Below are 17,109 nucleotides of genomic sequence, written 5' to 3'. Positions count from 1 at the left end.
TCTCTTCTGATTTCCCAGTCACCTCAGATATCGAAGCTCCCTGTTGTCCCCAGACAGTCCCTTATATCTGGAGTCCTACCCACCTCTGCACAGATTCCCAGTGTCTGGGCTCCTCTCTCTCCAGGGAAGCCCTTGGTTCCTGGGGCCTCTTCCATCCCTGGAGGGCTCTTGGAATCTAGACCCTTAACCCTCTCTGAGCAGCCTCAGGTATTCCAGACCCCTGCCACCCATGAGCAATCTCCCTATCTACAAGCCCCTTTTACCCTTAGGCAGCATCTGGCACCAGCGACCCTTCCTGGGCAAGCTTCCTCACTATGGATCCCTCCTACCCCTGGGTCTTCCCCAACACTATGGGTGCCCTCAATCCCTGCTAAACCCCAGAAAGATTTATCCTCTTCTGTCTCTAAGAAAAGTAAGGGAAGACTGCCAATTATTTCTTCTCTGAAGTCTAAATCAGCATTGGTCCATCCCAGTGCTCCAAATTTCAAGGTACCTCAAGCCCCTTTCACCACTAAGAAGTTCCCAATATCAGAGGTCTCTGACACTTCTAAAGAAATCCAGATACCCCAAGATCCTTTTGCCATGGAACAACATAGAACATTTCAGTCTTGTCTCACTGATTACAGGACACCAGTATCACAAACCCCTGATAAGGGGGAACTTCCCACTCTCATGAAGCCTGTAACATCACTACCTTCTCTTACTATTCAACTACCCAAGACATCTCAGACCTCACTTTCTGAATGGGACCAGAAAACCCGATTCCCTCCCATAGATAAGTCCTGGATTCTGACTTCAGTTTCAGGTACCAAGAAACCCAAGATTATGGCACCCACTTCCTATCCTCAAGAGCTCAAAGAGAAGTATTTTGTTGATGTGGAGGCTCAACGGAAGAACCTGATTCTCTTAAGTCAGGCCACAAAAGCTTCTGGACTCCCTTCACAACTACATTCAATGGCTAGGAATCTCATAATTGAGACCCTTCATACGGACGCAGTTCGGCTAAGATACCTATTCCGCAAGTACATTGCCTATAGGCTGATCCAGCGTGCAAGGTAGATGTAAATATTGTGTGTCCAGTTTTCTGGTTTAGTCCTAATTTCAAATATCCTCCCTATTGATCTATAAGTATATAGATATTTGTCAGATCAGATGTTCTAAAAGATTCTTTTATAGATATATATGGGATGGAAGCATATTTAAGATAGCAAAGGAGATAATACTTTTTAGGAAATAAGAAATGTCATGTAACATGTTCCATTATAATCTATTTATATCTCTAGGAGAGATGCTAAGGTATATTTTGTTGATCATGGTTGATCTCCAAAATATCAACTTCAAAAGTTTAGAAATGCTTCCCATTAATCTGAATTATTTTCACCTTCTTGGGTTCACCAGAAGATCTATGACTCTTAAAGTAGGAGATGCCAGGTTTATTATGTACCAGGTGTTGCTATTGCAGCCTTGCTGCTAGAGTGACCTGGAGGAAACAGGTTCTAGTTCTGATTTTTTAAGATTGTAAATATCAGAAATTGGTCAGGGAAATGGCCAATTAGCCTACCATTCTTAGCGTTTGTGTTTGAGGTTACCAACTTGTTATTTTGGGAAATTTTTAAATTGTGTTATTTTTTAACGTAGAATTTTTTTTCTTTTTTTCTAATAGTTGATATACAATATTGTGTTAGATTATTTTTTTAACCTAAAATTACAAGATGCCAAACTAAGACCTATGATAGAAAAGATTATCATTAATTATAGGAATAATTTATGTCATTAACTCAACAAGTATTTATTGAACGTACACTATGCAGCACGCATTGTTCCAGGTGCTAGGGATACAGCAGTAAATAAAGTACCCTGTTCTTATGAAATTTACATTTTTGAGGACTGAATTCATTTGGAAACTGAGGACTGGAACAACAAGGTGCAAAAGAAAGACTTATCCAAGATCTAGTTCCAAATTTTCATTTCAAAGCTTAAGTAATCTAATTGTTGAAAAATGTTCTGCTCTATACCTGTCTTTAATTTTCTCTTTCCAGACTGAAAGGTCGCAGTCTTTTAAATCTATTCTCACATATAAACACTTTCTTCTACTTGAGCATTTTAAATAACATGTTTCTGGTCATTCTCCAGTTCCCTTATGCCTTTTCTCTTTGTTATACTTAAATTAAAAAATAAGTTACACATTCATTTGGTACAATATTTTAAACTTACGAATGGTAGAGTGAAAATCCTCCTTAATAGCCTTATTCTTGGCCATTGGGCCCCTCCCTGAGGTCTACTAATGTATGTCAATCCAGAAATATTTTCTGCATATGTAGAAAGGTAATATTCTCTTTTATCCCCACTTTAAATAAAGTTATGATGTTTGTTTTTTTCCATAACAAGTTAGATATTAGGTATTAGATAACTTAGGTATTAGTATATAAAGAGCCTTCTCATTCATTTCATAGCTTCATAGTACTCCAAAGTCTGGATTTATCAGAATTTACTTAACCTCTGATGGACATTTATACTGTTTTCAAAATTTTGGATTATAAAAATATACTTCAATGAACAATGTGTACAATACATTTGTGTGCATGTATGTATGTGTGTTCCTAGAAGTAGAATTTCTAGATCGAGGGTAAGCATTTTGTAATTATGATACAAAAATGTCAAATTGTTCTCTAAAGAGGTCGTAACAATTTATATATATTGATCAGCATTATAAAAGAGCATTTCCCCACATCAAGACTAACATGAAATATTATTTTTTTGTTCATTGCCAATGTAATAAATAAAATATGGCATTTCAGTGCTATTATTTGCATTACTTTTATTGTTGGTTAGGTTAAGTATCTTCACATTCTTAAGAGCTTTCATTTTCTGTGAAGATTCTACTCAAATATTTTGCCCATTTTTCAAGTGGGTTGTCAAGTTGCTTTTTTAATTGATTTGTGGGACCTGTTGAAATATTTGGAAAGTTAGCCCCTCAACTGTGTTATAAATTGTCAAACTTCCTCCACTTGTGTTTTGACTCTGCTTTTGGTACGTTTTGCTTTCTAGAAAATTTTGATTTTTATGTGTTTATATTAATATTCTTAATAATGTTTTGTGCCTTATTTAGGAAGGCCCTCTCCACTCTGAGAAATATTAAAAAATTATTTTTAGGTTTCTTTTAGTATTTTTATGATTGGTTATTATTTTTTACTTGTTTCATATTTATATCTTTGATTCACAGCTTTCTCTTGTAAGATATTCTTGTGATTTCTTCTTTCTCCCACATGATTGCACAGTTTTTTACAAAATAACCTACTTTTCCCCCACTAATTGGAATGTGTGTCCTGCAGGAGCGTTTTAAAGTTTTCATCTAGATCTTGCATATTCTTCCATAAGTGTATGATCTGGTAGTTTCCATTTTTGTTGTTGCTGTAACCATTGTAAATGGACTCTTTTCTCCTATGATATCTTCTAACTGGTTCTTATTTGTACAAATGAAGGCTAGATTTCTCTATATAATTTTTTATGTAGCCATCTTACAGTATTCAAAAGCATGTGAAAGTTTTTCAGTTGATATTGAGCTCCAACTATATAATCAATATTACCTGCAAATAATGATTTTTTACATCTAGATTTTCTAGTTTTTAAGCATCTCATTTCTGTCTCTTGACTACCTGAATTGGTTAGTAGCTTCAGAACTATGTTAAAAAATATTGATGGCCTCAAGGCCATCTTTGCTCATTTCACTCTCCCTGAGTAACAGCTAGTAGTGCCTTTCTATGGACCCATGTTTTTTTTTTAGGAAAAGTTCATCTTCAAGAACATTTAAAAACATTGTTTAGGGAATTCCTCACAATTATGTGGATTCCCCATGTGCACATAATAAAGTTTATTTTCTCCTATTAAAAAAAAGATTATTTATATTTATATTCTCCTTTCTGAAAAAGTCATAAAACATCTCTAACTTCAGTCAATTTCATTTTTAGGGGGACTTATTTTCTCCACTCCTGTGGAGAAATGTTAAGTCCTTCTTTCATTAATTATTAAAATATAAATATAAATTGACTAGAAATATAGTGTGATAGTAGACATCTTTCTAGTATTTGTCATTTAAAAACATTGGCTTTTGGGTTGAAATTCCCATTTAGTTTTTTTGTTTGTTTCTTTTTTTCATTCAAATTCTAACTTTTTGTTTTGTTTTGAGGGGGAGGTAATTAAGTTTGTTTATTTACTTATTTATTTATTTGATGGAGGTACTGGGGATTGAACCCAGGACCTTGTGCATGCTAAGCATGCATTCTACCACTGAGCTATACCCTCCCCTTCTGTTTCATTTCTTTTTTAATCAAGAGTGGATGTTGAATTATGTTAAATTTGTTTAAATCACATTTTTTAAGTGTGATTTCAGCACTTTATTTTCATGCATATTAAAGAAAATATTTTCTCCTCAGATCTTCTAATACAATTAATTATTTTAAACTACCATTGCATTCCTTGAATAAATCCTTCTTTGAATGTGTTACATCTGCTAATATTTTATTTAGGTTTTTTTTTTTTTTTTTTGCATTGACATTCATTAGTAAGTTTGGATGGTCATTTACTTCTTTTGTGCTATCTTTATCAAATTTCGGTATAATTTTAAGTTTGTAACATTTTTAAAATGTGAAAGCTTATCTTTTTCTATGCTCTGGAACAGTTTAATTAAAAAATTAGCTGTTCTTTTAATGTTTGCCAGATTTCACCTCTGATATTATATGGGCTTGGTACTTTTGTGGGGGAGTTCTTTAACAACTTTCTTAATTTTTATATGTCAATTAAATTGTTTAGATTTATTGAAGATTTTGAAGACTTAAGTGACATGATCTGACCTGTTTCAGTAAAATCATTTAAAAATTGAAATATCTAAATCAACATGTTACAACAATACTTAATTTATACAATTATAACTTTAATCCTATCAAGGGTCAATTAATTCATTTTTTCCAGAAAGCTCTTCTTTAATATTTAATGTTATAATAATCAAATCACCAACAGGTATAACAGGAATTAAACATTGAAAAGTGAAAGATTTCACAATAAAAATGGTTGAGTCAAGAAGACACTAACATTACATGGGAAAGATAATATAAAGTATAATAATATAAACTATTTTTGAATAAAGAAAGTTTTGTAGAACCTCTGTAAATAAAGATTCCATGTTTAAATGCTGAAATACAGTTTTAGAATTGTATTACCACATAATCAGTGTAATAAACCCGAGAAGTAATGATGGAGTGAATGTAAAATTAGACCAGATACTGATAATGAAACATTTCATTTCCATACACATGGGGGAAAGTCCTTAAAGATACTAAATGTTGTGGTGACTACATTGGATTCAACTTATTTAATTCATTGACTTTTTAAAATATCTACTACATGCCAGGGGCTGGGTTAGGCCCAGGGGGTGAAGGGTGGAAGGATACAAAAATGGATAAGTCATATCCTTCCCTTGAGGGCACACAAATCTACTCAGAGATAGTCACACAAACAGAGGATTATATAGTATGGTGTGGAAAGAACAACGATGGTATATTACCAACTCTGTACAAGAGGACTGAGGAGAGAGAGTTAAGTAAAGCTTCTAGGAATCCAGACCTTGGAACTATGCCTCAAAGAACTAACCAGTAAAGTCAGTAAGACAGGAAAAGGCAGAGTGTCTAGCAGAGCAGCGAAAGGAAGCAAGAAGCAGCAAAACGTGTGTGCGCATGTGTCTGGGGAAACTAGTAATTGTTTTGGGGCACCACGAACCATATTCATATAATATAGCAAATTTAATTATAAATGTTGTGTTTGTTCTGACTGCTCCACCAATTAGCCATTCCCCATCTCTCTCCCTCTCCTCGGGCCACCCTATTCCCTGAGACACAATAATATTGAAGTTAGGCCAATTAATAACCCTACAGTGGCCTCTAAGTGTTCAAGTAAAAGGAAGAGTCACACGTCTCTCATTTTAAATCACAAGCTAGAAATGAATGAGCTTAGTGAGGAAGGCATGTTGAAAGCTGAGAAAGGCTTCAAGTTAGGCCTTTTGCACCAGTTTGCTAAGTTGTGAATGCAAAGGAAGTTCTTGGAGGAAATTAAAATGCTACTCCAGTGAACATATGAATGATAAGAAAGCCAAATAGCCTTATGGCTAACACAGAGAAAGTTTAGTGGTTTGGATAGAAGATCAAACCAGCCACAACATTCCCTTAAGTGAAAGTCTATTCCAGAGCAAGGCCCTAACTCTTTTCAATTTTATGAAGGCTGAGAGAGATGAGGAAGCTGCAGAAGAAGAGCCAGAAGCTAGCAGAGCTTGGTTCATGAGATTTAAGGAAAGAAGCCTCTCCATAATACATAAGTGCAAGGCAGCAAGTGCTGATGTAGAAGCTGCAGCAAGCTATCCAGATCTAGCTAAGATTAGTAATGAAGGTAGCTACACTAAAGAACAGATTTTCACTGTAGAACAAACAGCCTTATATTGGAAGAAGATGCCATCTAGGACTTTCATAGCCAGAGAGGAGAAGTCAATGCCTGGCTCCAAAGCATCAAAGCTTCAAAGGACAGATTGACTCTCTTGTTAGGGGCTAATGCAGCTGATGACTTTAAGTCAAAACCAGTACTCATTTACCATTCCAAAAATCCTTTGGCCCTTCAGTTAAGCTTAATCTACTCTACCTGTGTTCTATCAAAGCTTAGATTGACAACATGGTTTACTAAATATTTTAGGCCTACTGTTGAGACCTACTGCTCAGAAAAAAAAGATTTCTTTCAAAATATTACTGCTCATTGACAACACACCTGGTCACCCAAGAGCTCTTATGAAGATGTACAATGAGATTCATGTTGTTTTCATGCCCAATAACACAACATCCATCCTGCAGCTCATGGATCAAGGAGTAATTGTAGCTTTCAAGATATATTATTTAAGTCTTATTATATATTTCATAAGGCTATACAGTAGCTTCCATAGATCATAATTCCCTGATAGATCTGGGCAAAGTCAATTGAAAACCTTCCGGAAAGGATTCATCATTCTAGATACATTAAAGATCATTTGTGATTCATGGAAAAAGGGCAAAATATCACCATTAACAGGAGTTTGGAAGAAGTTAACTCCAAACTTCATGGATGACTTTGAGCAGTTCAAGACTTCAGTGGAGGAAGTAACTGCAGATGTGGTAGAAATAGCAAGAGAACTAGAATTAGAAGTAGAGCCCCAAAATGTAACTGAATTACTGCAATCTTATGATGAAGCTTAAACAGATGAAGAATTGCTTCTTATGGATGAACAAAGTGGTTTCTTGAGATGGAATCTACTTCCAATGAAGATGCTAGGAAGATTGTTGGAATGACAACAAATGATTTAGAATATTACATAAACTTAGTGGATAAAGCAGTGGCAGTGTTTGAGAGGATTGACTCCAATTTTAAAAGAAGTTCTATTGTGGGTAAAATGCTATCAAACAGTACTGCATGCTACAGAGAAATCATGAAAGGCCAAGTTAGTGAATGCAAACTTCACTGTTGTCTTATTTTAAGAAATTGCCACAGCCACCCCAAACTTCAGCAACCACCATCCTGCTGCATCAGAAGTCATCAACATCAAGGCAAGACCCTCCACCAGCTCAGATGATGGTTAGCATTTCTTAGCAATACAGTACTTTTAAATTAAAGTATGTACATTGTTTTTCTGACATAATGCTATTGTGCACTTAACAGACGGCAGTATAGCATAAACATAACTTTTATATGCATGGGGGGAAAATGTGACTCACTTTATTGCTATATTCACTTTATTGTGGTGGTCTGGAACTGAACCGACAGGTATGCCTGTAGTTTGTTGCTGGTAGAACACAAAAATAAGCAAGATGTGGAGATGTGGCAAGAGATGAGATGGCAAAGAAAGATCAGATCAGAGAAAATCCTAAATGGCATGCTAACAAACTTGCATTTTGTTTTGTACATCACAGAAGATTTTTGAAGAATTCTTAACAAGGGAAATAAAATGCTAATAATGTGGAAGATGGATTTAAGGGAAATAAAGCTTTATGCAGAGGCATAAGTTAGGACGAGCTGGCACCCTCTCAAAAGTTTTGAAGGAAGGTAAAGGTGAGAGAGGAATATTTCCTAAGAGTCAAATATTTCCTGTTATCTGGAAGGGATTCTTTGCTAGGGTGATATTTTAACAGCAGAACTCATACAAAAGAAGGGCATCAGTGTCAGGCAGTCTGGAGGAGTCTGTAATAAAAAGTAGAATCACTGCACATCTGAAACAGTAAAAACTGATAGACTAAAGGAAATATAAGTTTCACAGGGGAAACACAAGTTGCTTAATCTAGAATCCTTTGAGGAAACATTGTATGGACAATGAAAAACTAAATGAAAATAAATTATTTAAAGCTAGTTGTGTGTATACAGTGGATTATGAAGTATCTACAAAGAACAGGAACTTTAGATATGTTACTGCATTTAACTTGGAGATGGGGAATCAGTTTCAGAAAGTGCATCCTATTTGTCCAAGTTACACAGGCACAGCTAGTATGTGGTACAGCTGAATTTAAAAAGCCCATTTTGAAAATTTATACTGTACTAAACTACATATTATAGTGCATTGCCTTGGAGTAGGGAATGTAATAGTTTTATATCCAAATCCTAATCATAGTTTCACTTTGAAGTCAGGAAGACCTTGGCTTGAATTTCCGGTTCTGAACGTCTCTGAGACTCAAATGTGCTGACTCAAATTTGTAAAATGGATGTAGTAATAATTACTTCAAAGAATGGTTGTGAAGATTAAGTGAAACAATATATTTTAAAATATTAAAAATATTTACTTAATGTAAATTTAAAAATAGAAATAAAATTCCTAGCACAGTGATTGATGCATAGTAGATGCTCAGTAAATGTAAAAGCACCTTCCCTTGAATCATAATCCTATATCAAATTGTATAAAAATATTCATTAGGATGGGGCAGTATTTTATCAATATATGTGCAATTTGCCAAGAGATTGGGGGAAAAAGGTAGGAAGAGATGAATGAATGTTTCTAGATAGGGAATTTTAAATGAGATACCTCAGTGGTTACTATTGGATGGGGTGTTTAGATTATTTGATTATTTTAAAATGCATAAACAATAAAATTCCTAAGCTTGAAATGAAACTGTAAACTTTTCCAAGTAGTGACACATGACTTCAATAAGGAAAAATTATGGGAAAGATCTAAAAGACTGTGTGAACAGACAGAAAAACAGCAGGAAAGATTTGCTGTGAAAAACAAGGATCTAATGCATAGCATAGTGATTATAGTCAACAATACTGTATCATAAACTTCAAAGCTGCTAAGAGACTAAATCTTAATTTTTCTCATCACAAAAGGAAATGATGATGATAATCATGAGACATGATAGAGGGGTTAGCTAACACTATGGTGGTAGTCATATTGCAATATATAAATGTATCAAGTCAACACACCTTAAACTTACAGTCATTTATATCTCAATTATATATATATATATATATAAAATCACTTGTGTCAGATATGTATAAAAGATAGTTATTAGAATGCTACCCGCTTGCTTCATTGAGAACACTGTTATTTATAGGAATGGATGTGATAGGCATTCTGTAATGCGTGAAAAGAAGTGATTAAAAACACATGTAGTAAAGATAGTTATAGGAGTGGAAAAAATAAAAATAAAAATCACCTATGGGATATGGAAAAAACCCTAAGGCTTTGGGAAAATAAATTTAATTAAAATCAACAAATTAAATTAATTCAGAAAGCAAATATATTTAAGTATTAAATAATCCATATATATAATACGTTCTAAGCTATTATTTATAACCCACAAAAAGAGACCTAAGAGTTATTTCCTTACCCCATATATATATATATAATATATATATTCAGAAAAATTCCTTCAATGGGTTCCTATTGCCTATCCCCTAAAAGAATCCAAACTCAACATGTCTTTTAAAGCCTTCCATAATCCAGCTATTTCAGTCTCATCCCCCACTATATCCTTCTACATATCTGTGGTCTAAAAGTCTCAGACTAATCATCACTCCCAAAATGTAACTTTCATTGTCTTGCCTTGGTTTGGAGTATTTCCTCAACCTGGAATTCTTCAACCCCTTCTTCTCAAACTTTAGCAGCAGCAAAGTTTACCTGAGATTTTGTTTAAAATACAGATCCTGAAGCCTACCACCAAAATTTTTATTCAAAAGGTCTGGGAAGACACCCTAGAATCTGCATTTTCAACAAGTACCACCCCCTACCAAATGATTCAGTCCAGGTGATCAGGGCCTACACTTTGAGCAATATTGGTATTGTAGAAAGAAAGAAAGATCTGGGTTTCTTCCCAAATCTGTTATTTATTAATTATGTGACTTCAGAAAATTACTTAACTTTGCTCAGATTCCTTTTCCTCTCCTGTAGAACGGGGATGACAAAACACCAAACGTTGTGGTGTACATTAAAGAGAGTACGTTTTTATGACTGTTCCTCACGATCCTATTCAATGTTTTCCTACACGTTTTCTTCTTTATTCCTCTTGTTAGAATTAATTATGCTTTCCTTTTTGCTCATACAGCTGAATCGCTATTTAGCATTTATTTCGTTCTCTCTGACACAGTTAATTTATTAGTCTCCTAATCTGGCTTGTAAGTGCTTTGAAGGCAAGAACATTGTCTTTTTCATAATTGATTAAGTACCTTCTATATGTCTTATACATATTAATACTAAGATATTAATATATTAAAAATAATAAGCAACACTATTGTAACACTAAAAAACTCCGTGAAGCGTTAATGAAAATTTGACAGTCATTCAGAGTTTTGAAAGTTTAGTCATATAGGGAACTAGATTAAGGTCTCATTAAGCAAGCCTCTCACGCCTATCCTATCTCTACTTACTAAGGATGAGATGAGAATGGAAAGTAACTGAGGCCAGGTTTGCTGAGTTAGGGTCAGTAATTATATCAATCTAATTCTTGTTAATTTTTCCAAGAAACAACATAATCAAACGATTACTAGCCATCCAAAATACTGGGAAAGGTTATGAGACCCAGAACCTCTACATAATGCTGAACAGAATTGATGACTACCAGGAAAAGGTGATGCAGATTTGGACAGAGAAGCAGAAGTCTCTAGAGCAGAAACGGAATCAGTGCCTGAGGAAAATGATGTACTTATTTAGCCAGGTAATCTGTTTTCTATTCCCTCTCCCCAAGTGTGTTGTAAGAATAGTGAAGGCGGTAAGCTTTGAAAATAACATTTACCCGGAGACACCATGTATATTAGTTTCCTAGCACTGCTGTTAACAAATTACAAACTTGATGGCTTAAAACAACATAAATGTATTCTCTTAAGTTCTGGAGGCCAGTTCGAGAAATCAAGGCAGGGATGGTTCATTCTGGAGGCTCTGAGGGAGAAATTTGTTCCAAGTCTCTATTCTAGATTCTGGTGGCTGTAGACAATCCTTGGCACTCCTTGGCTTGTAGCTGCAGAACCCTGGTCTCTGCCTCTGATTTCCCAGTGTGTTTTATGCCTTCTCTCCTCTTATAAAGCCATGTATCATTGGATTTAGGACCCACCTGGTTAATCCAGGATGGATGATATCAGCTTGAGATTCTTACCTTAATTACACCTGTAAAGACTCTTTTTCCAAATAAGTTCAAAGTCACAGGTTCTGGGTGAACACATCTTTCAGACAGTTCACCATTCAACCCCTACACCGTGACTTCAGTGAAACTCCTAAATTGACGGCTGGACTCGTTAGATGAGAAAAGATTAGAAAAGGAGAGACTTCCAGAAATGCTCAACTCCTTCCTAGTCAACCCACATCTACCAGCCTCTAGATATGAAAGCTCTTGAAGTCACTGCTTTCCAGATGATTTCTGGTGATTACTTCTCTCCTCAAAACTATCAGAAAGCAAGTTTTAATATCATGCATTTACAAGAAAGGAGAGAGGAATTTAATTGCTTAATAGCACCAGGCACAGAAGATCATGCTAAATTCTGACATCTACTCATTATACCCCAGAGCTTTCTCTGACATAACCATCAGTACGCTTTTGAAAGTGATAATAACCTTCCAAAAGTTATAGAACTGAGATTAGAATTCTTTGCTCTGGGATTACATGCTCCTGTTACTTTCTTCAGCATGGAGTTTTTGAACATTCTTGGAGTTCCAGGAATATTTTATATATCCTTTTCTTTCACTAATTATTTTATAAGATTAGTGTACTTGCTACTTTAAAAGTTAATTCTCATTATAGCCTTATCCAAATCAGACATAGCATGAATTTTCCAGAAGTTACATTTTAAATATTAAAGCTCTCTCATCCAAAAATATTATTTTTGATGGTTCTGGGTTTGGAAAATATGACCAACATAGATGGAGTAAAGAAAGATGAACTGGCATTGTCATGAGCTATCTAACAGGAATCACAGTGTCTAGGGCATTTCAGAGGACTATAAGGATCCAGGGTCAGGGAAGTGAGAATCTAGATGATGAGGTGGGTATCAAGGCATAATGAAGGGAGAGGAAAAAGCAAAAGGAAGAAGAGTGTAGAAATGAATAAATACCTTAAACTGAATTAGAGTGCTGGTCATGAGGTTGGTTCTGCTACCAGACTGTCTGGGTTCAAATCAGCTTCACCACATACTAGCTGAGAGACCCTGGGCAAGCCACTTACATTTTCTGAGCTTTAGATCCCCATATGTAAGACAAGGATAATAATAGCATCCACCTCGTAAAGTTGTAATCTGACAGTCAATGTTATTTATCATTACATTTGCATAGTGCCTCACAATTTATGAAGTTCTTCCAAATATATTATCTTATACAACTCTTATAACAACCCTATATTATTATCTTGTTTTAGAAATGAGAAGAGAGAGGTTCAGATAAAATTAACTAACACAGAGTCACACAATTAAGAAATGAGAGGACTAGAACTAGAACTTAATGTGGGACCAGGGTGTTTATATATCTTGGCTGCCAACTCTGAAATTGTGTGTTGGAGGTGGGTAGAGGTTGAAGAGTGGTTGGAGGAAGGGAAAATGGGTGTGGGGAAAGAGGATTTGTAAATCCGTGGAAAAGGAAGTGTCATAGTTCAGCTGGGGCCAACTCAGAAGACCTTCCTAAAGACTCTGGTCCTTTCTATCGATGGTTTCCCTTTTTCTGTTTTATTTATTTTTAGCTCCAAGAGATTTATAAGTTGAATCTCAGTCAACCTATCCCTTTGATCATCGACAAAAAGCAAATACATGCCTCTACCAAATTTGTTCAACGGACATTCCTAGAGCTACAAAAAGAAGAGGACAGAAAGTATGACATTTTCAAGAAATTTAGGTATGTGGTAGGAAAGACTCACATTAAACTTTCTTTGGATAATATGTGGGACCTAATGCTTTTTTTTCTGCTCAAGAGCTTCCCCTACTCCACAGTTATAATTGGTGCAGTGGAGAGTCTAAGGGAACATTGATTTTCTTAGCTAATTTAGCAAGAGGCTCATTTCTACTTAAATATTTAACATCTAATTTTGAGTTCTTTTAAAAAAATTGAAGTTAATTCTTCATTACTAAGAAATATATTACTTTAATACACAATGAATAATTTTATAAGTTTATAATCACAAAGCAAGAAGCATTACTTTTTTTTTTTTTAAGCAGGTAGGAGCTTTGGGAACGAAGGGGGAAAGATTGTTGCTGGGGAAAAAAAATAGCCTGGATATGGAGTGGATGCTCCATGAAGCTAAGAAGGTAGTTTTAAAATGGATTAGTAGGTGAAATCATGGAAATGCAACTTTCAGGGGGAAAAAAGCGATTTCAGCAAATTCTGCTGTTTTGAACCATCTCTCAGTCAAAGTGGGCATAGCTAATGCTCCTCAGTGCCAGGGAGGGCTATATAGGACAGGGTGGTGGTGAAGAGAAGTGGGGAGAATAGGAATCATATATTTTGATTGGCCATGGAGCTCAGAAGAATTTGACGCTTCCAAGTAGCGCTCTCCGATTCTCTAGACAAGAAGACCAAATAGAAGCCATCTGGAATGCTGATCTATCCACTTCAAGCTACCCAATAACAGAGAAGACACCAATGTATTCATTCTGGGCCCAGCTGGGTGGGTTCCCAGATATTCCAATGCTGCTCCAGTTAGATGTTCAGTCTACCTTCAGAAGATCTCTTGCATGCCTTCAGTCGAAGTAAGTTAATTTGGTAATTGGGTCTTTGGTCATATACCTTTTGTTTCCCTGACTTGACTTTCTCTTACAGCACCAGGGAGTTATCAAAAGGTTCTTGATGTGAGGTCAGATTCACACCAGTCATAACACAGTACAGGTAAATTCAGCATTAGTCTTTTAGTGTTTCTCTTCATAGGCCTGCAGATGTCACTACTGGAATAATATAAACAAACAAACAAAAAAGCAGTATGGTCCCATGAAACCTAACCTAACACTAAATAGGTCCACTTTGAATTCCACCCTTAGGGGTTTATTATTGGAAGTACAGAAAGTCTGTAGTGGAATGCTTTTGTCCACTTCATGATTCAGTAACATGACCTTAAATGCAGTTGTCATATCTAGGCCCAATTTGAAGTAAGTTAAATGCTTATATCCCAGGATACAATGAAGAGACTTGAAGAGAACAGGTAAGGTGGTTATGTGGTTCCACATTTCCAAATTCTGTTAAACCAGATTTTCACTTAATCCATTGAAATCACTCCAGTGGAAGTGAAGAGTTTTGGAGTCTGCATTACCTTTATCAGGATAGAGTTTAATTTAATGCTTAAACATTTAGTTTAATGTTCTGAACTAAGAATTTAGAAAATAAACTTTTGCAACCTGAAAGAGTTCATGGGAGTAGTCTGATTTATTAGGGTGAAATCCAATACTTGGGGTAAGAAGAAATAGTGTTAATGCACAGATTTGTTTAGGTGGTAGACAGTATGAAATAAGACTTAAAATTCTATAATAAAATAAAATAATAGCTAAATATTATCATATAACATATGCAATATAAAATCATATACCATGAACACAAGTGTTCATGGGAAAAAAGCAACCAAACCAAATGTAGCCATTTAGTTGAATCAGCATGACTCCTAAGTTATAGTTTATAATCAGAGAGCAACTCTCTTTTTGTCTCCCATTTTCCCTTATATTTCTTGGAGTGACTAATTAACTTAGGTTGTTTGGAGGGACAGCATTCTAATTTAATGACTATAGTGCTTGGGACAAGATGTATAAATTTTTCTTTGAATATTTCCCTTATCTCCGTTCCATAGCTATCCTCAACTATTAGATCTCCTCCTGACCTAACTATTCACTGCTTACTCATGCTAAATCCTGCAAACTTAGTGAGACACTTACTTCTAGTTTACTGTTTAGATAGAAGGACTCAGAATCAAGGATCTTTTTTTTTTTTTGCTTGTTTTCTCATTTTTTTAGGTATTATATATATATTGAATCTCTTTAGGGCACAGTTCTGAATTTTGATAAATGCATAGTTATGGCAACCTTTAATTTATTTGCAATCCCTATAGTTTTCCTTTTCCAGAATGTCATATAAATGAAAGTATATAGTATGTTACTTTTCAAAATTTATTTATGTATTTATTTATGTACTGAAGTATATATTGTATTTACAATGTTGTATTAGTTTCAGGTATACAGCAAAGTGATTCAGTAATATATATGTGTATATATATGTATATCCTTTTTCAGAATCTTTCCTTTATAGGTTATTACATTCCAAGACATTGAATATAGTTCCCTGTTCTATACAGTAGGTCCTTGTTGTTTATCTATTTTGTATATAGTAATGTGTATCTGCTAATCCCAAACCCCTAATTTATCCCTCCCCCCTCCCATTTCCCTTTTGATCTCCGCCCATCTATGTAATCTTTTGAATCTGGCTTTTTCCACTTGGCATAATTTACACAAGATTCATCCATGTTGTTGTGTGTATCAGTAATTCACTTCTTTTTACTTACTGACTAGTATTATTCCATTGTATAGCTGTACCATATTTGTTTATCCATTCACTAGGTCAAGGACATCTGAGTTGTTTCCAGTTTTTGGCAATTACGAATAAAACTGCTATAAAAATTCATATACAGGCTTTAGGGTGAAGTTTTCACTTATCTTAGAAAACTACCCAGGAGTGGGATTGCTGGGTTGTATGAGAAGTTATGTTTAACTTTATAAGTAATGGTTAAGCTATTTTCCAAAGTGATTATATATCCCTTTACATTTATTCAGTGGGGTGAATTTTTACCCCCTGCCTCCAGATGAAAACCTAGAAGGTTCCAGAACATTGCTGGTAACTTTTCAGCAATATAAGTTTGTCTGGTCAGTAATTAAAATATCTAGAACCATGTATAATAAAGCTTTAATTTTGTTTTAAAGTTCTCCTTTCTTCCAGCTTAGACTATTGCAAGTTACAATCAAGCGAGGAGGACATAAACAGCTTCTTTTCTCTTTTATGGCCTAGTGCTTTTTGTTCCTACTGTTCTAGCTTGCTAGTATTGAACCTCTTACAGATTAGAGCTCTGAAAAGGGAAGACAGGGGAAGGGAGGAGCGGGAAGGGGAAAATGGAAGTTCTTATCGATTATTACTGTTGCATTTTCTAACATCATTGCTTCCTAGATGTGACACATTTTTAAAGCTTACTCTTTCACTGGGGTACTTTGTGAGTTCCTTGGAGATCGTCACACTGGAGACATTCTGCACATTTCTATTCCAATTGCTTATTTGCATTTGTGATACCTCAGACTCCTCTCTGCTGAGATGTGTTTGCATACTTGGGCAGCCCTCCTGGACTGAATTCATAACAGCCCTATGCCATCTCTCTTGGGTATATGTATATGTGTGGCCCTCATCTAAATCTGTAGGAAACACTTAAACCTCGGTCCAGATAAATTCTGAGGCTGAAGGCTCTTTCCAATGCAATAGACCTTCTTCTTTGCTTCTGCCATTAGAGCAGCTAGCCAGTCACCTGCCTTTGAGTTGTGTTTTTTTTTTCTTTCCCTCTCGGGTATGGAATCAGGCCCCTGTCTATTGGGCCTCCAAAATGGAGGCTCGTGGTAAATTCCAGGAGT

The 17,109-nt window shown here is 35.3% G+C and overlaps 1 protein-coding gene across 1 annotated transcript in view; it reads left to right on the top strand.

The window, feature by feature from the left end:
- FAM186A (family with sequence similarity 186 member A) overlaps positions 1-14,452 on the top strand; it is a 52,437-nt gene extending 37,985 nt beyond the window's left edge. Inside the window, exons 5-8 of the mRNA XM_006177742.2 lie at positions 28-1,055; positions 11,012-11,204; positions 13,209-13,360; positions 14,029-14,452. Of these exons, the coding sequence (XP_006177804.2) occupies positions 28-1,055; positions 11,012-11,204; positions 13,209-13,360; positions 14,029-14,215 (1,560 nt within the window). The 3' untranslated portion in view covers positions 14,216-14,452. The remainder of the gene's footprint in view (positions 1-27; positions 1,056-11,011; positions 11,205-13,208; positions 13,361-14,028) is intronic.
- The last annotated feature ends 2,657 nt before the right edge of the window (positions 14,453-17,109 follow it).

The sequence above is a fragment of the Camelus ferus genome, chromosome 12 (genome assembly GCF_009834535.1).
Source record: "Camelus ferus isolate YT-003-E chromosome 12, BCGSAC_Cfer_1.0, whole genome shotgun sequence".
NCBI lineage: Eukaryota > Metazoa > Chordata > Mammalia > Artiodactyla > Camelidae > Camelus > Camelus ferus.
The sequence above is the reverse complement of the archived record's forward strand: the minus strand, read 5'-3'. Positions and strand labels throughout refer to the sequence as shown.